This window comes from Balaenoptera physalus, assembly GCF_965194825.1.
Source record: "Balaenoptera physalus genome assembly, chromosome: 1".
NCBI classification, from domain to species: Eukaryota; Metazoa; Chordata; class Mammalia; order Artiodactyla; family Balaenopteridae; genus Balaenoptera; species Balaenoptera physalus.
In genome coordinates this window covers 180,961,617-180,987,658 of record NC_138882.1, presented here as the reverse complement: position 1 = coordinate 180,987,658, position 26,042 = coordinate 180,961,617, and the positions used below count along the sequence as shown (strand labels likewise).

General features: G+C 45.0%; 1 protein-coding gene across 7 annotated transcripts; it reads left to right on the top strand.

Moving 5' to 3' along the window:
* Window positions 1-25,740, top strand: LOC309654958 (phospholipase A2 group V-like). 7 transcript variants are annotated; one of them, XM_082449699.1, is made up of 7 exons: window positions 1-2,194; window positions 4,413-4,477; window positions 5,070-5,171; window positions 13,427-13,476; window positions 14,682-14,826; window positions 23,528-23,634; window positions 24,344-25,740. In XM_082449699.1, the coding sequence occupies exons 3-7, from the start codon at window positions 5,131-5,133 to the stop codon at window positions 24,466-24,468; spliced, it is 468 nt and encodes a 155-aa protein (XP_082305825.1). In that variant the 5' UTR covers window positions 1-2,194; window positions 4,413-4,477; window positions 5,070-5,130; the 3' UTR covers window positions 24,469-25,740. The 7 variants fall into 7 exon arrangements, with proteins under 7 accessions (XP_082305825.1, XP_082305826.1, XP_082305822.1 ...); XM_082449700.1 differs by adding an exon at window positions 12,740-12,808 and having other exon boundaries at window positions 4,413-11,635; window positions 23,528-23,594; XM_082449696.1 differs by adding an exon at window positions 12,740-12,808 and having other exon boundaries at window positions 4,413-11,635.
* Window positions 25,741-26,042: the final 302 nt, after the last annotated feature.

Genomic DNA, 26,042 nt, shown 5'->3' with positions numbered 1-26,042 from the left:
CAATGTCATAAACACAAGCAAACAAAAAAGACTGAGGAATATTCTAGATGAAAGATTACCAAAGAGGCACAACGGATTGCAACTAAATGCAATGCTTGATTCTTGTTTGGATTCTGGATTGAAAAAAAATCAAAAAATTGGTTATAAAGAGCATTATTGAGACAACAGGGGAAAACTGGATATTAAACATTTTTAATGTATACTAGATAATAGTATTCTATCAATGTTAAGTTTCTTGAGTGTCATAACTGTGTTAGTTATGTAAGAGAATGTCTATCTTTAGACGATAGATGCTGAATTATTTAGAATGAAATCTCTGCAACTTACCCTCAAATGTGTGTGTGTGAGAGAGAAGTAAAGCAATTATAGCAAAATGTCAACAATCGGTGAATTGAAGGATTTATGAGTATTAATTACATGAATCTTGCAACTTTTCTGTCGATTTCAAATTTTTCAAAATAAAATTTTAAGAAAAAATGTGGATAGTCTATTACCCAACATTGCCTTTTTCATTATATACCTTAAATCAGTTGTATAGGGATCAATGTGGATAGAGTGAAAAAAGCAACTTGCAAGATGTTAAGTTCACTATTATTCCATTTGTGTAGAAATAAAAACCAGGAAATAATGTTATTAATTTTGTGGATACACATCAATTTCATGATTTGTTTATCTGTCGATAGGGAAGGAAGCCTGGAAATAGGGCAGAAGAAGGGCCAAGGAAGAATTCCAATTCAATCTTTAAGGCTTTAATTCTTTTTTTAAAAAAAAAAAAGCCAATATGGACAAAATCTCAAAGAAAGAGATAAAAATTATTTTTAATCAGGGTTATTTTAAATATTATTCTTAAGAATAGAAATCATTCTGAAAAATGGTTATCTTGGGTGGATTGTGATTCACTTTTTACTTTATACGTTTCTGGATTGTTTTTTAAGGCTTTTATCTCCCTCTCTGATGATGAGAAAAAAAAAAGACAGTATCTGTATTGTGTCAAGGACTATACCAGTCAAACCAGGGCCTGCCAATCTGAATAAAGGGTCCTTCTAAGCTCATGGGAGGCTCTGGTTAGCTGTGTGACCTTGGCCAAGTTCCTGGACCGCTGTCTGAACGGCCCTTTCCCCCACGGAGTTAATGCCTATGTTAGACGGGATAAATCACGTGTTGCGCTTAGCAGCGTGCACAGTAAGTGCTCACAAATGTTAATTCTACCATCATTATTGTGGCTGCTGAGTTATTAGTCCCCAGCCTGTGCTGGCTGGGCGGGGCCTCCCTCTCCCCGCTGCTGCTCTGGGCATATCTATCCCGGCACTTCTGCAATGTTTTCGGTGGTGTGCTCATTCCTTCGCTGTCTCCATCATTAAACTCTGAGCTCCTTGAGAGCAAGGGCCTTCCCGCACCACCCCCTCCATTATTCATCTCTGTACCTGCCTCTCAGCCCAGTAGCTGGCACACAGTAGGTATTCAGGAAATAATGATGGTAGGTATCCAGAAATGAATGACACCACGTGATTTCTGGCCACTGATCCCCACTCTCAGAACTCACTTCCAGAAGTACATTTGCTTCCCTGACGGCTCCAGTACCTCCCCCTCTGACCACCTTCCTCCCCATCTGTTTTCCTAGGCATCCCATCCCCAGGCTCTGTGTTCAGGCCTCTGCCTCCGTCAAGACTGAGGACCCCAGGGACTAAAATAGTCGAGTTACTTAGCAGACTGTCGGATCCTTAAGAAAGTTCTGAGCTCAGGACCGAGGTGGGGGTTGGGGGGGCGGGTGATCTCTCCAGGCTTGAGGAGATTAGCAAAGCCTGTGAAGCCGGATAAGGCTGTGACCTGGATAATTCAGGACTCACATTCACCCTCGTTGAAATTCTCTGGGTGACTGCCCAGGCTTGTTTGGCAGGAGAGCCAGTTCCAGGCTTTTTGCTGGACTTCCTGCACCTGCCAGGGCAGCTGTGGGCTGAGCAGGCAGATGCCCGGCTGGGTCTGGGCAGAAGTTCCTTCTCACCACCTCCAGGCCTGTCTTCACCACTCGTTCTCATTCACGGCTTTAAGATTCTGGAGGCCTAGAATCCACTGGGATCCGCAGCTGTGGACCCCAATGTTGTGGCTGGAGGAGGGGAGCCAGCAGGGCCTGGGGCTCCAGGCTCTGCCCGATGACGCGGCTTGTGGGAGCAGCAGCTGAGGCCAGGCCAGAGAGGTCAGTTGTGGGCATGGAGGCTGCAGGCCAACCAGCCGGAGTGGGTGAGACTGCAGAAGATGGGGTCCAGGAAGCCAAAGAGGGGGCCCTGGGAGGGGTGGGCAAGGCACAGACCCTGTAAGAGGAGATCCCTCGGGCTGCAGGGTCCTTTACCCAGAATGTGTCAAACCTTGTGAACTGTGTCATTCTTAAAGAGGTAAGACCACACCTAAAGGGAGATGGAGGTTACCCAGAAGATCATTCTTAAGATTAGGGGCAAAGCTGGGCAGGGTTATCCGTAGGATTCAAGTTGCGACTTCTGTTCGTGTTAATCTGAGGCCTGGCCGGAATTTCTCTTTAACTTAAACCACACAAAACTATTCCTTTTTGGGAAAAGGAATCGTCAACATCTACTTAATATTCCTTAACTTTTACTACAATCCTCTCTATGCCATACACTTTGGTACATGTGGAAAGGAGTACAGAGATGCGGAAGATGCTGTTCTTGGCCCGTGTAGGGAGAACTTTCTTCTCCTTTCCTCTATCTCTCCCTACCCCTCCCTCCCTCCACTCCCAGGCCCTCTTCTCTGGAAAGCAGTTTAGCTTTGGGCTGAGCAGACATGGCCTTGGGAGTCAAACTAATGAGGTTCAACTCAGAGCTTTGCCGCTTACCAGCTGTCTGGTTTGGGTGAGTCATTTCTTTTCCTTTGAGCCTCGCTGTTCTAATCTGCAAACTGCATCGGACAGTAGTGCCTCCCTCATAGGATCACTTTAAGGATAAATGGGATAAGCCACATCAAGAACTTAGCATGGTGTCTGTGCTTAATAAGCATTAGCTATTTCTATTAGTCATTCAACAAACTTTTTTTTTCTGGGGCCCAATCTGTGCCATACTGTGTACTAGATGCTGCCAGGGGTAGAGATGGATGAGACACCCCCAAGGATTCATAGCCTAGTTTGTTTATTCATTGATTGATTCAGTTCGACAGTCAATAAATATGTATTAAGCCCTATGCTGGGTGCTGGAAAGTCCAATGTCGCCAAGTTGCTCCCTGTCTGGTGGGGAGACGTTGTAATGTACTGTGATTGGTGCTATGATGTGGGAGCTCACAGGCTGCTGGGAGAACACAGAGGAGCAGAACTTATCCAGTTTGGGGCAGGACGATGGGTCCAGAAGAAGGCTTTTTGGCAAAGGTAGACCTAATTTCCTTATTATTTCTCCAACTCATAGATATGCGTTTGTTCCAGGACCTTTGTACTTCCTTTGCCTGGAGGCTTCTTCTCCAGGGTGTCCCCATAGCCTGTTCCCTCCCCTCCTTCATGTCCCCTCTGCCCTGAGGTGTTTCCTGGCCACCCTATTTAAACTGGCTGCTCCCACCATCAACCCTCCTCCCCACAACACACAGACACACACACACACACCACTCTCCTCCTTTCCCGATTTTTCTCCATAGCGTTTATCAACACCTGCCAAACTCTATATATTTTATTTATTGACTTGTCTATTTCTGTCTGCTCCCACCAGAATGCAAGGTCTATGGGGGGCCATGAGCGTGGAGTTCTCATCTGTTTTGTTCATTGCTTTTCCCCAGAACAGAGCTTGGCACATAGTAGGTGCTCACAAAATAGTTACTGAATGCTAAGCATGTTAAGTCTAGAAAGAGGAGAAGGAATAGAGGAAGAGAAGAAAGTGGGGGGAGTAAAAGAAGAAAGGGAAGGAGGAAAAAAGAGAGAGAGGGAGGCGAGTAGGGGGTGGAGAGAGAGAGAGAGAGCACAAGACGGTGTGTCTGAGCACTGGAAGGGGTTGGCATCAGTCTTCTTCCCAGCAAAGCGCTGGGTTGTGTGTGGATCCAAGGCAAGCCTGGAGAGGCGTGGGTGGATCCAAGGCAAGCCTGGAGAGGCGTGGCAGCAGGTCATGATGGGCCACGTACCTGCGGGGGAGGCAGGTACTCTGACTTTGGCAGCTTGTGACCCGTGCTGTCATAGAGGTGAGGCCGATTGACCCAGGAACAGAAGGGGAGGCCGTGAACTCTGCCAGGCAGATATCAGGGCGGCGTCTGGAAGAGGCGGCTCCTCCTCTTAAGCGCTGGGAAGGAGTTCAAACGTTCTTCTAGGTGCCGTGGGCATTCTAAAGGCCTGTTCTCATCTCCCCCGTGCTAACAGACAGGCGCCGGGTCACCATCTCTTGATTTTGCTTTGCGTCTGTTTCCTTAGTGCCTCACTGCAGCTCTGTCCACAGGACTTGCTCAGGAAATGGTTGCTGGGTTGGACTGGGGTTGAAGACAAGCGGATTGGCCTGGAATCGTGAGTATCTCAGGATCACGAGCCTAGAAGCTTTGCTCTTAGGTCTTGGATCTCGCCAGTCAGAGCCATAGGTTGTTCTAGGGTTTCTCCTGCCTCCAAAAAAGAGGTGACATTACTGCATGGAAGAACAGTAGGCTTTTACCAGGTGAAAAAGAGAGTGAAGAACATTCCAGATGGAGGGACCAACAGAAACAGAGTCAGAAAGGAAGACTAGTTCAGGGAATGTTTCCCAAGAACGAACAGTTGAATTGATTTTTCAAAGATAAAGCAAAACATGTCCTTGCTACCAAGTAGGTGTTTGGATTGCACTTTTAGCAAAAGTTTTGGTGAAAGTTGAACTTGAGCCTGTTACATATGTACCAATAGACTGAGACCAAGACTGGGCTGGCTGCGTGCGTCTTTAGAGCAAACTGCCAACCTACAGAATGGCTGAAATCCAGTGAGGCTGCTACTCGCTCCGGGCTTAATTGGTTTACCAATCCAATTGCTGTTACTCCACAAAAAAGTATCAACCACCGAATATGTATTAGGCTTTGCGCTAGTGGCTGATAATGTGATGAAGAGCGAGACTGACAAGTTTCCTGCTCTCTAGGGGAAGGGGTAGGAGACGGACGTCATAAACAAGTAAAGAAATACATCAAAGAGAGTGAAAGATGATGTCAAAGTGCTGTGAAGGCTGTCGAGTTGTAGAAAGGTAAAATGGGCATGAGAAATCGCTAAATTACTTAGGCTTGGCTAGGTTAATGGGAAAAGTTAAAGTTAGCTGAATGTTGATAATTGTCAAATGCTTATAAACGGAAAAAAATCCAATTTAGTAGTTTGTTGAGTTGGGTCAGAATATTTCTATGATTTGTTGGTTTAGTCTTGAGGAATATGATCACTGAATATGAAATCATTTCAACTATATAGAATTTTCATCATTTGTACCTAAGTAGATAAATCATCTGTATATTTGCAGAAGAAGAAAAAAACTTTGTTGAATAATATACTGCATACAACATCAAAAAAAAAAAAAGATGGTGGTAAGTGCTGTGCAGGGGAAAAACAGTGATATGGGATTAATGGGAGGAGGAGGAGCTACCTTGGGTAGATGGTCAGGGAGGGCCTCCTGGAAGAGGTGTCGTTTAAGATGAGACCTAGAGGATTAGGAATGAAGAGCACCATGTCTTGCTAAGTATTAGTATTCTAGGCAGGGGGAGCAGCAAGTGCCAAAATCCTCAGTAGAAAAGCTTGGAATGTTCAAGAACAGGCTAACATGAGAGCACGCACTGTCACAGAATGTCGGACCTGGAGCTCATCCAGCCCGTGTCCGACTTAATAGACGTTGCTCTTCCCAACATCCCTGGACATGACTTGGGCGTGAATCAATGTTGGGGCAGGACACCCAAGAAGGTGGGGAGCATAGAATATTTGACAGCTTTCTCCATGCCATAGAGCAACTGAAGGACTCCTGATTTTTCTGGTTTTTTTTTTTTTTTTTTTTTTAATCTTGGTAAAATGTAACATATTTTCTACACTTTTACAAACCTATGAACCTAATCTTCGTAACTGGCATAACTGACTTCATGTGTTTCTGATGAGGCTCTCGTGTTCCCATCACCTAAAGAAAGCTCCTTTTCCTGTGAAGTCAAGCGAGGGCGTGACTCACCCCCTCTGTCCCCCCTGCCCCTACTACATTTCTGTTCCTAAAAAGTGGTAAATAAAAAGTGCCCCTGGGGATAGGAAACTCACCACTCCCAAGACAGCTCATTATTTCCCCAGGACAATGGAGTTGCTAGAAAAAACTTTCTTGGCTCTAGGTCAAACCTGACTCCTTGGAGTGCCCACGCTTGCGGCCAGCTCTGCAGTGGAGCCACGTGGGACAACTATGCTTTTTACCCCTGAATATCCTTCAGAAGTTTGGAGACAGAGGCTGGGTACCCCAAACCCCCTTCCAAACACCAGTCGGCCCCCATTCCGTCTATCTGACAGGCATCCTGTGACCCAGACACCCCCAGTTTTCAAGAAGCCCTCCTGGAGATGGGGCTCAGGAACAGGCACTCCCCTCCAGGTAAGGTCAGCTAGGACCTCATTCTGGGCACCCACTCCTGCCGTCACTGCCGACACAGCTGTTGCTTTTGTGATCTGACTGATACCAGGCTTGGGGATCATACATATGATTGCTGAGCTGTGTCACCCACCGCTGTCCTTGTGTGCTTCAGTTTTGGGGATCTTAGGATAAGACCCATTCAGTCTCTTCTTATTGAAGTCACATCATCTTGCTATTGATCGAGGTCATTCTGAGACACTCAGCAGAAGAGTAAAACTCCTTAGCCTGACACCCAAGGTTCTTTGTTGACACACCCAGTTGCATCTCTTCAGCTAGCCTTTCCCACCATTCCTAAATTCCTACTATACACGTAGAGAAGGTCCCCTTTTCTGAGAAGTCAAGAGCTCGCATGTCCGTCTTCCCTAGGAAAAATAGCAAACATGAATTGAGCCTTTACTATGTGCCAACACAATTCTAAATGCCTGCCATGTATCAACTCAGAACATAGGGATGAGGCAGGTAAAATGATTCACCCCATTATTCAGGTGGGTAAACTGAGGAACAGAGCACTTACCCGAGGTCACAGCTAATAAATGGCACTTCCAGAACGCAGGCTCTTTGCTACCAAGCATCCTTGCCTGGTAAGTGTGTGTTCCCAGCTCTACACTCAGTGACATGATGTTAGTTGCATGAAATTGCTCAGGGTGAGAGTATTTACACGACAGAAATTGGCAAATGTTAAAAATGAGGGCTTTTTACACCCCGGAGAGTCATTTATTAAATATTTACTAGAATATCGCTGCCTAACACCCTCAGCTACCCCATCTGTTTGCAGTTCCCTGAATGAGCCCTTATAATTCATGCCTATGAGCCCTGCATGTGCTGTTCCTTCTACCTGAATGCCCTTCCTCACATTCTTGTCCTGGTGAACTCCAATCCACTTTCTCTCTCTCTCTTTTTTTTTTTTCATTTTTAAAAATTGTGGTAAAATACACATAACCTAAAATTTACCATCTTAACCATTTGAAGTATGTAGTTCAGTGGCATTAACTACATTTATAGTGTCGTGCAACCATTACCACCAACCATCTTCATAACTCTTTTCATCTTATAAAACTAAAACTCTGCATCCATTAAACATTAACTCCCCATTCTCCCTCGCCCAGCCCCTGGCAACCACTATTCTACTTTCTGTTTCTATGATGTTGATTAATTATCTCATGTAAATAGAATCATATAGTCTTTTTTTTTTTTTCATCAATTTATTTTATTTTTGGCTGCATTGGGTCTTTGTTGCTGCGCACGGGCTTTCTCTGGTTGCGGTGAGCGGGGACTACTCTTTGTTGCGGCGCGCGGGCTCAGTAGTGTGGCTTATGGGCTCTAGAGCGCAGGCTCAGTAGTTGTGGTGCACGGGCTTAGTTGCTCCGCGGCATGTGGGATCTTCCCGGACCAGGGCTCGAACCTGTGTCCCCTGCATTGGCAGGCGGATTCTTAACCACCGTGCCACCAGGGAAGCCCAGTCTATGTCTTTTTGTGACTGGATTATTTCAGAATTCCCTCCCTGTTTAAGGCTGAATACTATTCCATTGTATGTACACACCACATTTTACCTATGCATTCACCTGTCAGTGGACGCTTGGGTTGCTTCCATGTTTTAGCTATGTGAAGAATGTTGCTATCATAATGGATGTACAATTATCTCTTTGAGACTCTGCTTTCAGTTCTTTTGGGAACACATCCAGAAGTGGAATTGCTGGGTTGTATAGTAATTCTACTTTTAATTTTTGAGGAACTGCCATATACTGTTTTCCACAGCAACTGTACCATTTTACATTCCTACCAACAGTGCACAAGGGTTCCAATTTCTCCAACCTACTTTAGAGATTCAGTCCAGGTGCCTCCTCTTCTAGAAAGCCCTCAGTGACCTCTTCATCCTGGGATGGGTTCCTTTAATGTGCTTATACGACATTTACTGAGCAACTACTATGGGCTAGGCTCTGAGCTGAGCACTTCAAACACGAGTTTGCGGAAGAGATGGTTTCTGCTCTCAAGGCACTCCCTGTCCCGTTACTGATGAACACGTGGAGAGGATCGAACTCAAGACTGAGTTCTATGGCAGCCCACTAGAGAGCCCTCCAGGCAGAAAGCCACATAAGGCAGCGTGAGCAGAAGGAACGAGGAAGACCAGGGCAAAGCTAAACATATGTGCAGTCTTTGCGTGTAGCTACTTCTCAACTCCAGAGCCAGATCTTTCACAGAGAAGCTGGAAATTTGGATTTCAGTCTGAGATCTCTTCACATTTATACATAAGCTACTAATTCCATTTTTTAAAGTCACTTGGTAGGACAAGCAAAGCATTTCCAAGGGCTGGGCTGGGAGTTTATTGTTGCCCTGGGCTGAAAGTTTATTGTTGAGTGAGAGTTAGTGCCAGACACTGCTTGACCTGGGATATCTCGGGACATCTGCCTAGAAATAAGACCTAAATCCCTGTACACGGAGAACTCACCCTGAGAGAGGGGTAGAGAGGGAGGAGCAGGTCCCTTGAAAACATCTGCATTTGGGGGTCAACAAAGATGGGGGGTGAGCCGCAGGAGGACGGATGGCAGACTCTGGCCTCTTGATGGCCAGAGGGAAAGAGTTTCAAGAAGGAGGAGGTGGTCATTGGGATGGAGTGTTCAAGAGAAGCCCGAGCTTGGGCAATGCCAGGCTTTGGGGGATCCCTGAGAGCCGGCTTAGGGATGCAACAAAAGGTAGGCAGCAAGGGGTTCAGAAGAGAGTGGGTGATGGGCATGAGTCGGTGTCTCTGTCCTGAATTTTGGCTTTTAGAGGAAAAAGAAAGCTGGAGAGAGGTCAGCAGAGGCAAGGGATGTTTTCCTTTTTTTTTTTTTTTTGGCTTCCTTTTGTTTGGTTTAGGATGGTGAAGCTTGTTTATACCTGTAGGCAGAGGAAGGAACTGGTTGAGAAAAAGAAATGAAAATGCAGAACAGAGAGGACTTTTCCCCACAGCAGCTGTTGCCCTTGGACATACTGTATATTTATTTGATGCCTTTACTATCTGTTTTCCCAACCAGAAGAGAAGCTGTCCTATTCACAGCGAATCCCCAGCAATAACCTGGCAGGGATTAGACACTCGATAAGTACTTTCCGTATCAAAATGAATTCACAGCGTTCCTACGGGTGCCTGGTGCTTAGGTCCTGGGAAGAGAAGGGTTCATCAGGGCCCAAGGAGGGGCTTCTCTCTGATACTGCCGTGAGGGGAGGGGGAGGGAAAAGGAAGTCAAGAGCGAGGAGAGGAAGGAGCTCACACCCACATCTTCTCAGAAAATTGTGTGTTGAGGGGGTGTGTGTCAGGGAAAATGGGCCATCGATGGAGAATAACCTTGACTGTGGTTATTCCCTCCTCTGTGTCTCTCCCGAAATCCTCCCAGGCGTCTGACGTGCTTCAGGAAATAGCTACTTCTGAGCGCAGACAGGAAAAATATCCCCAGCGGTCCTGAGGGGTGAAGTAAGGCTTTCTGTGGGGGTTTCCATGAATCCTGGAGCTGGCCCAGGTGGGGTGTAAGAGGTGGGCAGGGAGGCCCTTAAAACCAGCTGGGCCCAGCTCCTGCCTCTACTCCAGACCGAGGACAGAGAGAAGGTGTCACTGGTGAGGAATCTCATTCTGGGGGCTGCCTTGCCCGAGGCGGGTGGGGTCAGGGCGTATAGAGGGAGGGGGCTGTGAGAGGAGACCCCTGGCCCCCCATGGCTTCCCCCAGATTTCGGGGGGGTTTCTCAATAGCACCTTCTGTGTAGTGGGGGCTTGGTGCTGTTGATCATTTCCATCTAGGAGACATGAACTGGGATGGGGGTGGTCCTGGGAGCAGGGGGTCTGCTGTATGTAGACTTGGAGGACCCGTCTCCCCAGTGACCCGGCCACTGCCCGGCCCCCCTGTTTCCACGCTTCTGTCAGGCTGTCTGTCCCCACTCTCCCCACCTCACATTACCGCAGCCTGTACTCCACTCCACAATTATCTCTTGGCCTCGCTCATTCTCCTCCACGGTTGCTTGATAAAAATAGCCAACCCCACATCCTTCTGCTGGGAGCCTGCTTTGGGATCCATTGATGGTCCACTTTCCCGGCCTCCAGAGCAGCTATTTCAATGCCTCTGCCACGTCCTCTGTGAAACTTCTTTTGTGCACCTTCAGACTCCTCTGTGTGGGACCTGGCACTGCTCCCTCACACCAACAGCCATGTCCCAAGATGATCTAATGTGCACCTGGGATTTTGATTTTCTTCAGGTATGGTGAAGCCAACAGATCAGGAGACGATTGCATTTAAAAGATAGTTTGTTACAGTTTCCAAGAGAAGGGAGCGCACCACACCTAGCAGGGCCACACAGAGAAGCACCAGGGTTGATAGGGAGACAGAAGAAATGAGGGAAAGCATGGCCCAGAGCCTGTATTGTGTTTTCTGTGGCGAAGGCAAGACAGGGCAGGGTAGACAGTTTAGGACAGGCTAACTTGAATAATTTCAGTGGACTTCAGGCTCTAGGGGTGACCCCTGGTGGTCTGGCCCCGGCCCTGGGGTGATTTAGGCCAGGGGAAATATTGGCTGGGAGTGCGAAATTGAGATAGACGAAGTGGTTGGGCATGGGATTTTAGGATCAGTTGGTTTGCACTTGAAAGCCATGGTCACAGGAGAGTCTTTTGCTTTATCTAGGGATTAGCTAGTCTTGGAGGGGCTGTCTCTTTCCAGCCCGGCAAGGTCCCCAAGATGTTAAAGTGTCATGAAATATAGAAAATGAACAAGATGATTAGTACACAGGGGCTGTTCAGAAGCAGTGGAGTAGGGTCAGTCAAAGGAGTACATTCACAGTCCTGGGCTGAATCCTTGGGCAACTCACTTTCCCTTCCTGAGGCTCCATTTCTTCACCTGTAAAGTCAACAACTGCTATTCTCTGGTTCAACAAATGACTGTTAAAGGGCAGACACTGCCAGCAGGTTTCACAGTATCCACCTGTTAGGGTCATTTGCAGGTTTAAGGAGACAGTGGACGGTGTCTGGCATGTCTTAGGTGCCCAGTACATGGTAGCTGGTGTCCTCCTCCTGCCACAGCTCCAGGAAGCAGTGAGGAAGATTGGCTTGGAAGGGTAAGGTCTAGGGTCATTTCCCTTGTCTGTTTAAAGCCCTCAGAGCGGAGGCTGTGGGCAGACAGAACCCTCAGGAATGTTCTTGGAACTCAGAGGAGCTGCTGGACAAAGGATGGCATGGAGAGGCCAGCCCAGCTGCTGGGAGCCCTGGGGAGTTGGAGGTTGTGTGTTTGGAGCCAGGTCTCAGGAGGTACCAGGGGCCCGGGGCAGAGCTCTGGCAGAGTGACCATGGAACCCAGGGATCGGAGACAGCAGGGCATCGGAGTGGAATCCTGGCAGACTGTAGGCCAGCTGAGCAGCTCTGGGTGAACGAGGACTTTGGGATCCAGAGAGGGAAGGGAAGCAGGCAGCCACTGGTAAGGAACTTCTAAGAGGCCAAGGTAGAATCTGTCACTGGCCCGAGACATAAGGAACGTCCCTTGCCTTCTGGGGGTGATTGTTTTGGACTCGTGGCTAGTGATTCAGGCGTTTGTCACAGGTAGACGCTGGGGAGGGAAGCTGGGGCCTCCAGGCCCAGGGGGTAGAGCACGTGAAGGACCCTAGCCCACTGGGCTCAAAGGGGAACACATCCCTCTAGGGAGGGAGGACGTATGAGGCAGTGAGGGATGCGCCAGGCTTGGGTTTGAACCTCACCTCCACTTTTCACCAGCTGCGTGACTTCTGGAAGGTTGTTTGAGCTCTCTGAGCCTCCATGTCTCCACTGGCAAAATGAGAACTGTTGGGGAGGAAGACATTTTCTACCCTTCTAAGTTCTCCTGGCTGGTCTAAGAACTAAATCGACATGAGATAGACTAACAGGAGAAAATCAAACAAAAGTTTAATAACACGTACACATGGGAGAGACCCAGGAAAACTAAGGAACTCACCAAAATGGCCCAAGCCCTTATCTTAAATACCATCTTCTGCTAAAGACCAGAGAGGATGTTGGGGGTAGGGGTTTGGGACTTCAAAGGGGAGGAAGGTAATTCACATAGAGTTGGAAAAGCAAACGTTTGTTATGCAAATGTTTGCTGGGCCTGCAGAGACAATGGAACACAGGGTCGACTCTGGTCTCTAGGCCCTGTCAAGTTTCTCCAGCCACAACTATTCCCATATTCCTTGCAGATGCCTCTGTAATAGCTCTATGCCGGGAGCAGACCCTTTATCTAAATTCTTGAGGCGGCTAAAGGAGAGGTAAAAAGAAAGACTCCCCTAATCTTCTGTTTCTTAAAATTAATCAGCCTAAATTAATCCTTATGCCAAAGAGACACACTTTGGGGTTCAAATTTTGCTCCCCTGCAGAACAATGATACTACCCTTCAGAGCTGTTGTGAGCACCCAGGGTTGACTTATTTTTTAGGTAGACATGGTGCCTGGGGCCCATGAAAATGTTTTAATTTTAAGTTCTTTTAAAATCAGGAGAAAACATAATATAATATAATGAACGTATAAGAATGAATCCAGCCTGGATTGTATTTGTTTTTATACCAACAGAGCTGTAAAATATAATTGAAAAAGAATTTTCAGGAAGGAGCGATTGTGTTGGGGGTATTTGCGATGGGAAAATTCTCTCCCATCTCTGATGGGAACAACAACCCACGGGTGCCCCTCTCCTCCCAGGGACCTCCCTTGGGTCAACTCCTTGAGGTTTTTGCCTCGTCTTTTCCAGCTGCTGCTGCCTGTTTACTGCCCAGCATGAGATGGTGGGGCCTGGCGGGCCGTGGAGTGGCCCTCCCCAGCCAGGAGTGGGTCTGAATGGGCCATGAGGGCCTCTCCCGATTGACGTGTCATGGGCTGTGTTTTCTTTTCCAGAACGCTGGAGATGAAGGGCCTCCTCACACTGGCTTGGTTCCTGGCTTGTAGTAAGTGCTTGCCCCGAGACCGCTGAACTTTTGACCTTTCACCCCCCAGGAACAATAAGGTAGTGGAAAGGACACCAGTCTTGGAAGTCCTGGCGACCTGATTTTGAACCTTGGCTCTACCCTGACTATGTCGATTTCAGCAAGAGCCTTGGGCTCTCCGAGCCTCTGTCTCCTCATCTGTGACACAGAATAATAGTTGACGGTTGGGCTGCGGCAGGATTCTAGGAGGGGATGTGGAAAGATTGTGCCATGTGGAAGACATGGGGCTTGTAGATGGGAGGCAGATTTTTTACTTTGATGCCAAATAAAATAAGATAAAACTGTCACAACACAAGATCCTTATATAAATATTCCATTCCACGATTCCTGGGCATTCTGTGCTCAGGCCTGGCCAGGTTTTCTACACGTCCCACCTGCTGCCACCTCCCAGCTGGAGGGAACTGCCCAACGTGGGGGGAGCCTGGCTTTAGGCCTCCCCTGCAGCCCCGTCACCATATACACAACCTCTGACAAGCTGTCCTACTGATGCCTTGCCAGATCCCTGGAGACTGCAGGAAGAGTGGGAGAGTGCAGGGAGAGGGCCTCTGGCTCACTGCCAAACCCTGGGCAAGGCGCCTTCCCCTCTGAGCTACAGTTTCCCAACTGCAAGATGAGGGAGCTGGCTTCAGCGATCTCTACTGGTCCCACACTGCTCTAAGATTCTGTGCCTCCTGTTCCAGATGGTGTTAATTGCGGGGAGGGACGGCTGTATCATCAGGAGAGACAGGAAGTGCCTGTCTGCCTGCTTCATACAGATACCATATTCATTATCCGTAACATTTCTTGGTCACTTACTACGTGTCTGTCACTGTGCTAGAAATTTACATACTTTATCTTTTTTCAACCCTCATGACATCTCCAAAAGGTAGGCGTTCATTTTAGGCACCCCCCCCCCCCGCGTTTTGCAGATGAGGAAACTGAGGCTCCGAGAGATGAAGTGACCTATTCAACATCATACTGTGAATTAGTGGCAGAGCTGGGATCGTCCACGTCCAAACTTTTAATCCCTTCTCTATACTGTTTTCCCTCACATTTCTCATTCCTCTCCCATGAATGGGGAGGATAAAAAAGGGACACATTGGTCCCTCCGAGCCTCAAGGTGACAGAAAGGGCGGGAGCATGTGGGAAAGTGGGGCTGGAGCAGGTTTGCCTGGGCTGTCTTTCAGGTGTGCCTGCTGTCCCAGGGAGCTTGCTGGAGCTGAGGGTGATGATTGAGAAGGTGACTAGGAAGCCCGCCCTGATGAGCTATGGCTTCTACGGCTGTTACTGCGGCTGGGGGGGTCAAGGAACCCCCAAGGATGGTACTGATTGGTGAGTTAATTGTCATAACTGCCCTTTATGCTTCAGGCTCTGTATCCACATTATCTCATTTAATTCAATATCAATTCTGAAAGATGAGTATTAAAGCACCATTTTATAGATAAGAAAACTGAGTCTCAGAGAGGTTAACTGACTTGCCCAAGATACATCTAGTAACTCCCCGAATCTCAGTGCCTAATATATTGGTTGATCTATCACTACATAACAAACCACCCCAAAATGTAGTAGCTTAAAGCGATGACAACCATTTATTTTGCTAAGATTCTGCCACTTGGGCAAGGCTTGGTGGGATGGCTTGTCTCTTCTCCATGTCTTCAGCTTGGGCAGCTCCGCTGAGGCTGGGTGATCTGCTTTCTAGAATGATTACTCCTATGGCTGGCAAGTTGTTGCTGTCTGCTGGCGGGGAGCTCAGCTGAGGCTGTGGGCCAGGGGCCTCAGTTCCTCTCACTTAAGCCTCTCTAAGGTTGTCTGGACTTCCTCACAGCACGGTGACTCTTGGGTTTCAAGAGTGAGTGTTCCAGAACGGCATGACAAAAGAGCATGGCGTTTTTATGATCCAGCCTCAGAAATTCTACTGTGTCACTTCCACTGTTCTCTTCGTCAAGGCAGTCACAAAGGCTTTAAGAGAGAGGGGGCCTAGTTTCCACCTCTTGATTGGGAAGTGGCAATGTTCTAGAAGAACATGTGAGATGGGAGAGATTGTTCTTTGAAAAATACAACCTGCTGGGTTAACAATTCTTATACAGCTAGACATGTATAAGGGGATGGGGGGGCTTAACCAAACGGAGGGCAGATGGTTGGAGCCAAGCTTGTCACTGCTGGAGTGGGAGTTTACAGACCAGACAAGCAGGGACAGGAAGCTAGAGTGATCTATGTGATGATGGATTAGAGCTGGAGACTTCAGTATAAACTCCTAGTTAGCATATAGATGCAGATGGTTACATATAAAAATATGTAGAGATATGTGTAATTACGTGGGTTAATATAGACACATAATTTTTTTGCTCTGTCGTCTGAGAGGCCCTAAAAGAAACAGTACCCCAGAAGCAATAAGCAGCACCTAGTGACCAGACCTGGTTTCTGATACCATTCTCCAATAAGAGGAACCGAGGCTCCTTGGAGAGATGGCTGATCCTAGGACTAGGGCAGGAAATATACAAGATGAACCTGGAGCTTTTTGTACTGCCCAAAATTAAGGAAGGGCTCGAACAAAACAAACCCAAACCAAACCCCTCATTGATAGGAATATGTCAAAGAGCACAGGAGCCAACTGGGAGAGCCCCCAGTGGCCAAAACTGGAACAACAAGGGCAACAAAATAAACCCATAACCCATCTTATCATGACAAAAACATCAAAGAAATCCTAGTAGGAGAGCATCCTACAAAAGACTTGACCACCATTCCTCAAAACTGTCAAGGTCATCAGAAGCAAAGAAAGTGTGACAAACTGCCACAGCCAAGAGGAGCCTAAAGAGACAGGACAACTACATGTAACATGGTGTCCATCACTGGATCTTGGAATAGAAAAGAACATTTAGGTAAAAACTAAGAAAATCTAAAGAAACTATGGACTTCTACAATTAATGAATCAATAGTGATATATTATTATTTAATTAGTTAACATTTATTTAATAATGTATCAGTATTGGTTTGTTAGCTGTAACAAACATATTATACTCATAAAAAGTGTTGATAATAGGGGAAACTGGGTGTGGGGTAAAAGGGAGCATTTGGTACAAGCTTCTCGATTTTTCTATAAATCTAAATTTTAAAAAAATGCAGTTTCCCACAGCGATCACACTTGAAGTTTAGTTTTTGCTCATTTAACCATGTGACTCACATATCAATTCCAGGACCCAGGTTTCTCCTGTCTTGTGACTTTCCCCATGGCGTCAGAGTCCTCGGCTGGGGCATCTCCATCCAGCTGAGATGGAGAGAGAGAGAGTGGAGGACAGAGTGGGAATTTTTTTTTTAACATCTTTATTGGAGTATAATTGCTTTACAATGATGTGTTAGTTTCTGCTTTATAACAAAGTGAATCAGCTATACATATATCCCCATATCCCCTCCCTCTTGCGTCTCCCTCCCACCCTCCCTATCCCACCCCTCTAGGTGGTCACAGAGCACCGAGCTGATCTCCCTGTGCTCTGTGGCTGCTTCCCACTAGCTATCTATTTTACATTTGGTAGTGTATATATGTCCGTGCCACTCTCTCACTTTGTCCCAGCTTAACCTTCCCCCTCCCCGTGTTCTCAAGTCCATTCTCTATGTCTGCGTCTTTATTCCTGTCCTTCCCCTAGGTTCCTCAGAACCATTTTTTATTTTTTTAGATTCCATATATACGTGTTAGCATACTGTATTTGTTTTTCTCTTTCTGACTTACTTCACTCTGTATGACAGACTCTAGGTCCATCCACCTCACTACAAATAACTCAGTTTCGTTTCTTTTTATGGCTGAGTAATATTCCATTGTATATATGTGCCACATCTTCTTTAGCCATTCATCTGTCAATGGACACTTAGGTTGCTTCCATGTCCTGGCTATTGTAAATAGAGCTGCAGTGAACATTGTGGTACATGACTCTTTTTGAATTATGGTTTTCTCAGGGTATATTCCCAGTAGTGGGATTGCTGGGTCATATGGTAGTTCTATTTTTAGTTTTTTAAGGAACCTCCATACTGTTCTCCATAGTGGCTGTATTAATTTACATTCCCACCAACAGAGCAAGAGGGTTCCCTTTTCTCCACACCCTCTCCAGCATTTAGTGTTTGTAGATTTTTTGATGATGGCCATTCTGACTGGCGTGAGATGATATCTCATTGTAGTTTTGATTTGCATTTCTCTGATTAATGATGTTGAGCATCCTTTCATGTGTTTGTTGGCAATCTGTATATCTTCTTTGGAGAAATGTTTATTTAGGTCTTCTGCCCATTTTTGGATTGGGTTGTTTGTTTTTTTGATATTGAGCTGCATGGGCTGCTTGTAAATTTTGGAGATTAATCCTTTGTCAATTGCTTCATTTGCAAATATTTTCTCCCATTCTGAGGGTTATCTTTTCGTCTTGTTTATGTCTTCCTTTGCTGTGCAAAAGCTTTTAAGTTTCATTAGGTCCCATTTGTTTATTTTTGTTTTTATTTCCATTTCTCTAGGAGGTGGGTCAAGAAGGATCTTGCTGTAATTTATGTCATAGAGTGTTCTGCCTATATTTTCCTCTAAGAGTTTGATAGTGTCTGGCCTTACATTTAGGTCTTTAATCCATTTTGAGTTTATTTTTGTGTATGGTGTTAGGGAGTGTTCTAATTTCATTCTTTTACAGGTAGCTGTCCAGTTTTCCCAGCACCACTTATTGAGGAGGCTGTCTTTTCTCCATTGTATATTCTTGCCTCCTTTATCAAAAATAAGGTGACCATATGTGCATGGGTTTATCTCTGGGCTTTCTATCCTGTTCCATTGATCTATATTTCTGTTTTTGTGCCAGTACCATACTGTCTTGATTACTGTAGCTTTGTAGTGTAGACTGAAGTCCAGGAGCCTGATTCCTCCAGCCCGTTTTTCTTTCTCAAGATTGCTTTGGCTATGCAGGGTCTTTTGTGTTTCCATACAAATTGTGAAATTTTTTGTTCTAGTTCTGTGAAAAATGGCATTTGTAGTTTGATAAGGATTGCACTGAATCTGTAGATTGCTTTGGGTAGACTAGTCATTTTCACAATGCTGATTCTTCCAATCCAAGAACATGGTCTATCTCTCCATCTGTTTGTATCATCTTTAATTTCTTTCATCAGTGTCTTATAGTTTTCTGCATACAGGTCTTTTGTCTCCTTAGGTAGGTTTATTCCTAGGTATTTTATTCTTTTTGTTGCAATGGTAAATGGGAGTGTTTCCTTAACTTCTCTTTCAGATTTTTAATCATTAGTGTATAGGAATGCAAGAGATTTCTGTGCATTAATTTTGTATCCTGCTACTTTACCAGATTCATTAGTTAGTTCTAGCATTTTTTTGGTAGTATCTTTAGGATTCCCTATGTATAGTATCGTGTCATCTGCAAACAGTGACAGCTTTACTTCTTCTTTTCCGATTTGGATTCCTTTTATTTCTTTTTCTTCTCTCATTGCTGTAGCTAAAGCTTCCAAAACTATGTTGAATAATAGTGGTGAGACTGGACAACCTTCTCTTCTTCCTGATCTTAGAGGAAATGATTTCAGTTTTTCACCATTGAGAACGATGTTGGCTGTGGGTTTGTCATATATGTCTTTTATTATGTTGAGGTAAGTTCCCTCTATGCCTACTTTCTGGAGGGTTTTTATCATAAATGGGTGTTGAATTTGTCAAAAGCTTTTTCTGCATCTATTGAGATGATCATATGGTTTTTCTCCTTCAATTTGTTAATATGATTTATCACACTGATTGATTTGCGTATATTGAAGAATCCTTGCATTCCTGGGATAAACCCCACTTGATCATGGTGTATGATCCTATTAATGTGCTGTTGGATTCTGTTTGCTAGTATTGAGGATTTTTGCATTTATGTTCATCAGTGATATTGGCCAGTAGTTTTCTTTCTTTGTGACATCTTTGTCTGGTTTTGGTATCAGGGTGATGGTGGCCTCGTAGAATGAGTTTGGGAGTGTTCCTCCCTCTGCTATATTTTGGAAGAGTTTGAGAAGGATAGGTGTTAGCTCTTCTCTAAATGTTTGATAGAATTTGCCTGTGAAGCCATCTGGTCCTGGGCTTTTGTTTGTTGGAAGATTTTTAATCGCAGTCTCATTTTCAGTGCTTGTGATTGGTCTGTTTATATTTTCTATTTCTTCCTGTTTCAGTCTCAGAAGGTTGTGCTTTTCTAAGAATTTGTCCATTTCTTCCAGTTTGTCTATTTTATTGGCATATAGTTGCTTGTAGTAACCTCTCATGATCCTTTGTATTTCTGCAGAGTCAGTTGTTACTTCTCCTTTTTCATTTCCAATTCTATTGATTTGAATCTTCTCCCTTTTTTCTTGATGAGTCTGGCTAATGGTTTATCAATTTTGTTTATCTTCTCAAAGAAGCAGCTTTTAGTTTTATTGATCTTTGCTATTGTTTCCTTCATTTCTTTTTCATTTATTTCTGATCTGATCTTTATGATTTCTTTCCTTCTGCTAACTTTGGGGTTTTTTTGTTCTTCTTTCTCTAATTGCTTTAGGTGTAAGGTTAGGTTGTTTATTTGAGATGTTTCTTGTTTCTTGAGGTAGGATTGTATTGCTATAAACTTCCTACTTGGAACTGCTTTTGCTGCATCTCATAGGTTTTGGGGTCATCGTGTTTTCATTGTCCTGTGTTTCTAGGTATTTTTTAATTTTCTCTTTGATTTCTTCAGTGATCTCTTGGTTATTTAGTAGTGTATTGTTTAGCCTCCACGTGTTTGTATTTTTTACAGATTTTTTCCTCTAACTGATATCTAGTCTCATAGCGTTGTGGTCAGAAAAGATACTTGATATGATTTCAATTTTCTTAAATTTGCTGAGGCTTGATTTGTGACCCAAGATATGATCTATCCTGGAGAATGTTCCACGAGCACTTGAGAAGAAAGTGTATTCTGTTGTTTTTGGATGGAATGTCCTATAAATATCAATTAAGTCCATCTTGTTTACTGTATCATATAAAGCTTGTGTTTCCTTATTTATTTTCATTTTGGATGATCTGTCCATTGGTGAAAGTGGGGTGTTAAAGTCCCCTACTATGATTGTGTTACTGTTGATACCCCCTTTTATGGCTGTTAGCATTTGCCTTATCTTGAGGTGTTCCTATGTTGGGTGCATAAATATTTACAATTGTTATATCTTCTTCTTGGATTGATCCCTTGATCATTATGTAGTGTCCTTCTTTGTCTCTTGTAATAGTCTTTATTTTAAAGTCTATTTTGTCTGATATGAGAATTGCTACTCCAGCTTTCTTTTGATTTCTATTTGCATGGAATATCTTTTTCCATCCCCTCACTTTCAGTCTGTATGTGTTCCTAGGTCTGAAGTAGGTCTCTTGTAGACAGCATATATATGGGTCTTGTTTTTGTATCCATTCAGCCAGTCTATGTCTTTTGGTTGGAGCATTTAATCAATTTACATTTAAGGTAGTTATCAATATGTATGTTCCTATTACCATTTTCTTAATTGTTTTGGGTTTGTTATTGTAGGTCTTTTCCTTCTTTTGTGTTTCCTGCCTAGAGAAGTTCCTTTAGCATTTGTTGTAAAGCTGGTTTGGTGGTGCTGAATTCTCTTAGCTTTTGCTTGTCTGAAAAGCTTTTAATTTCTCTGTCGAAATCTGGATGAGATCCTTGCTGAGTAGAGTATTCTTGGTTGTAGGTTTTTCCCTTTCATCACTTTAAATATGTCCTGCCACTCCCTTCTGGCTTGCAGAGTTTCTGCTGAAAGATCAGCTGTTAACCTTCTGGGGATTCCCTTGTATGTTATTTGTTGTTTTTCCCTTGCTGCTTTTAATATTTTTTCTTTGTATTTAATTTCTGATAGTTTGATTAATATGTGTCTTGGCATGTTTCTCTTTGGATTTATCCTGTATAGGACTCTCTGCACTTCATGGACTTGATTGACTATTTCCCTTCCCATGTTAGGGAAGTTTTTGACTATAATCTCTTCAAATATTTTCTCAGTCCCTTTCTTTTTCTCTTCTTCTTCTGGGACCCCTATACTTCGAATGTTGGTGTGTTTAATGTTGTCCCAGTGGTCTCTGAGACTGCCCTCAATTCTTTTCATTCTTTTTTCTTTATTCTGCTCTGTGGTAGTTATTTCCACTATTTTATCTTCCAGGTCACTTATCTGTTCTTTTGCCTCAGTTATTCTGCTACTGATTCCTTCTAGAGAATTTTTAATTTCATTTATTGTGTTGTTCATCATTGTGTGTTTGCTCTTTAGTTCTTCTAGGTCCTTGTTAAATGTTTCTTGTATTTTCTCCATTCTATTTCCAAGATTTTGGATATCTTTACTGTCATTACTCTGAATTCTTTTTCAGGTAGACTGCCTATTTCCTCTTCATTTGTTTGGTCTGGTGGGTTTTTACCTTGCTCCTTCGTCTGCTGTGTGTTTCTCTGTCTTCTCATTTTGCTTAACTTACTGTGTTTGGGGTCTCCTTTTCGCAGGCTGCAGGTTCGTAGTTCCCGTTGTTTTTGGTGTCTGCCCCAGTGGCTAAGGTTGGTTCAGTGGGTTGTGCAGGCTTCCTGGTGGAGGACACTGGTGTGTGTGTTCTGGTGGATGAGGCTGGATCTTGTCTTTCTGGTGGGCAGGACCACGTCTGGTGGTGTGTTTTGGGGTGTCTGTGACCTTATTATGATTTTAAGTGGCCTCTCTGCTAATGGGTGGGGTTGTGTTCCTGTCTTGCTAGTTGTTTGGCATAAGGTGTCCAGTACTGTAGTTTGCTGGTCATTGACTGGAGCTGGGTCTTAGCTTTGAGATGGAGATCTCTGGGAGAGCTTTTGCTGTTTGATATTACATGGAGCCGGGAGGTCTCTGGTGGACCAATGTCCTGAACTTGGCTCTCCCACCTCAGAGGCACAGGCCTGACACCCAGCCAGAGCACCAAGACCCTGTCAGCCACACAGCTCAGAAGAAAAGGGAGAAAAATAAATAAATAAATTAAATTAAATTAAATTAAAAAGTTATTAAAATAAAAAAATTAAAAAGTAATAAAAAAAGAAAAAAAAAGAAAGAAAGAAAGAAGAGAGCAACGAAACCAAAAAAGAAACCCACAAATTATAACAAGCGCTAAAAACTATACTAAAAAAAACCCAAAAAACAAAAACAGACAGACAGAACCCTAGGACAAATGGTAAAAACAAAGCTATACAGACAAAATCACACAAAGAAGCATATACATACACACTCACAAAAAGAGAAAAAGGAAAAATATATATATATATATATAAAAAAAAGGAAGACAGCAACCAAATCAATAAACAAGTCTACCAATGATAATAAACTCTAAATACTAAACTAAGATAAACATAAAACCAAAAACAAATTAGATGCAGGAAGCAAACCCCAAGTCTACAGTTGCTCCCAAAGTCCACCGCCTCAATTTTGGGATGATTCGTTGTCTATTCAGGTATTCCACAGATGCAGCGTACATCAGGTTGATTGTGGAGATTTAATCACTTCTCCTGAGGCTGCTGGGAGAGATTTCCCTTTTTCTTCTTTGTTCGCACAGCTCCTGGGGTTCAGCTTGGATTTGGACCCGCCTCTGTGTGTAGGTCTCCTGAGGGTGTCTGTTCCCTTTTGAGAAGTCCGAGGTCTTCTGCCAGCATTCAGTAGGTGTTCTGTAGGAGTTGTTCCACATGTAGATGTATTTCTGATGTATTTGTGGGGAGGAAGGTGATCTCCATGTCTTACTCCTCCACCATCTTGAAGGTCTCCTAGAGTGGGAGGTTTTTATGGTTAGGTCTAGAAGTGCTGTACATTTCCCAGGGTGCCAGCCTCGTCATGTGACCACACATACCTGCAAGGGGGGCTGGGAAATGTAGTCTCACCGTGGGCCCAGGAGGAAAGAGCCGGTCCGTGAACTGTTACAAGTGTGGGACAGCCTTAATGGAAGAGCAGGAAGGACTCAGCCATATTATGAGACTCTTTCTTGGTCAGACCTCACCAACCATGGTGGCCTCTGCTCAAGGGACAGGCCCCTTCTGCTCAGGATCTAAATCTCTTGCATTGACAGGTGCTGTTGGATGCATGACCACTGCTACGCACAGCTGGAGAAAAAAGGCTGCAATGTCTTGACACAGGTGTACAGATACAGAGTTGCATGGGGCCTGGTCACCTGTGGTAAGGCTGGGGCTTCCATTCAGGCCACTGGAAGAGCCTGGGTCCCTGCTGCCTCTGAGGTCAGATGCCCCAAGAGGTCAGCCAGTCTGTGTCTTGGGGGGGCAGAGATGGGGGCAACAGGGGCAGGATTATTGCAGCTGTATCTGACCTCTAGGGGGCGGGCAGAAACATCTTAGACTCAGCATGTACTAGGAGTCAAGTGCTTTCCATACGTCCTTTTGCTTGCTGTGGGGTGGCTTTAGTGTCCCCATTTTACAGATGAGGAAACATACTCAAAGGCTTACCAGTGCACACAGCTAGAGTCGGGATTCAAGCTCAGGTCCTTCTGAGTTCAAAGCTAAATCTGGGGATGGTGTCTCCTCTATGAGAACTGAAGTTCCTCCAGAGCCAGGGCTGTCTCCATCACCAGACTGGGAGCTCCCAGTCTGATGGGGAGGGAATGCGTGTCCTCCATCAGACTGGGGACTCCCTGAGGGCAGGAGCTGTGTCTCCCTCAGCTGAAACCTCGCCCTGGGGAGCAGCTGTGCCTCTTCCATCAGGTTATGCACCCCCAGTGTAGAAGCTGTGCCTCCCACATCAGACTGAGGGCAGGAAGGAGACTGGGGAGGCTGCTCAGGCTAGCAGCGAGTCCCGACTGAAGAAAGTCCAGAGTCAGTGTCACAGAGCATCTCTTTTCTTCCTCATCCTGCATTTGGTGTCCTGTTTGCAGAACGTGGGTCCCTCTGCCAGATGCAGCTCTGCACCTGTGACCAGCATTTCGTCTACTGCCTGAAAAGAAACAAGAGGAGCTACAACCCTCGTTATCAATACTTTCCCAACTTCCTCTGCACCTAGCCGCCTCAGTGAGCTCCTCCTGGACCAAGACTCTTACACCCTCTCCAACAGCACAGAGCTTACCCACTCTGCTGGGATCCCCAGAGAGGCTCCCAGGTCTGGGACCTCATTCTTTCTTGATGTTCCACTGGGCTCAGAGGAGCCCCACGGCCACACTTCTCCCTCCAGAGTTCCAGGAGAGTGACTCTGGTCATTAGACCTGGCAAGGTCAGAGTCCCCGGCCTCCACTTGCGAGATCAGCCGCTCTGGTGCTGCAATCTCACCCTTCACTTCAGGCCAACTGTGTCTCTCCTCATCCCTGAAGACGGCCCTGCTTCTCCAGGAGGGAGGCTTTCCTGGGATGCATTGACTTTTCAGTTCTGCTGTTGGGTTATCACTACCATCCTGTAGAGAATTTTCACTGAAGTGGAAGCAAAAGTGACTCCATAATTCTGCCACATAGATATTAAATAAAATTCCTTCTCAAGACTAATAATAACCACACAGGTATTTCCCCTGCTGTGGAGGGTTGCCTGTACCTCTTTCTCTGCTGTTGGGGCACCAGACCCAGAATTAACCATGTTCCCTCAGAGGATGAAGGTACAGATTAGTAACTAGAAGGTTTCCTGGGATGAGTACCAAGCCTTCTTTGGGGCTCATCTCCGTAAACCTTGGGTACACTCGAGCCAAGCACTGGACCTCATTCTTCCTCCAGGGAGTGGGGAGAAGATGACTGGCAATCGTGCCATCTTGGGCTTCCAGACCAGAGAGCGCCGCATTTGAATGCCAGCTTGGCTTCTCCAGCTGTGTGGTCTCAGGCTCATTACTGAACCTCTCTGATTTCTGGTCTCTTTAAAAAAGAAACTGTAATGTTTTTTGTGATGTAAATTGGGAATCCCAAAGCTACCTTGATGATGACCTGGCGATGCTGAGGTTCTGGGATTTCACAGAGCAAGACATTAAAAAAATAGAGTTCAACTATGGGGTTTAAAAAAATAGAGTTCAACTATGGGGTTTAAAGAAATAGAGTTCAACTATGGGGTTTATTTTTACCAAGGAAGGACACCAAAGAACCCACCTCATCGATCTATTTATAAAAGAAAGGGTGTTCTAATACCCAGACTGCAGGAAGAAAGGACACATCCCAAAACAAAGGAGAGTCCTTTCCAAGAAAGGACATTTGGCTTCCTTCCACTGACAAATCCCAAAATAACCACATGATAAATGGGATCTATATTTAAAAACCTCCAATGTTGAACATTTTCAAAATAAAATTTAATTTTATGCAATTACCCTGAATGTACTAGTGTTTTCGAAAAGTTTGCTATGGACTCACATCTAAATTTGACAATGTAACAAAGAACACAATTCAAGTGTCCAATTTGCTCATGAAATTTTTTTGATCAGAGCCATTTTCCAAATCCATTTGTAAATAGGTATGTAAAGGAAATTGGGAGCTTCACTCTCAATGCCATTTCTCTTCAATTGCGATATTCTGGATGATGGAGAAGAGACCTCAGCCCAGGCTTCTCCCTTCTCCCGTCAGGGTCAGGTGGCAGGCAGGGTGATGTCTTGCTGGTAAGTTCTGCAGGAGG

Coding starts and splice junctions, on each gene's coding strand:
- LOC309654958 (XM_082449696.1), top strand. CDS start 11,571: ATGGTAGCTGGTGTCCTCCTCCTGCCACAGCTCCAGGAAGCAGTGAGG. Junction 11,636..12,739: donor AGGAAGATTGGCTTGGAAGG/GTAAGGTCTAGG, acceptor TATTCCTTGCAG/ATGCCTCTGTAATAGCTCTA. Junction 14,827..23,527: donor CCCAAGGATGGTACTGATTG/GTGAGTTAATTG, acceptor TTGCATTGACAG/GTGCTGTTGGATGCATGACC.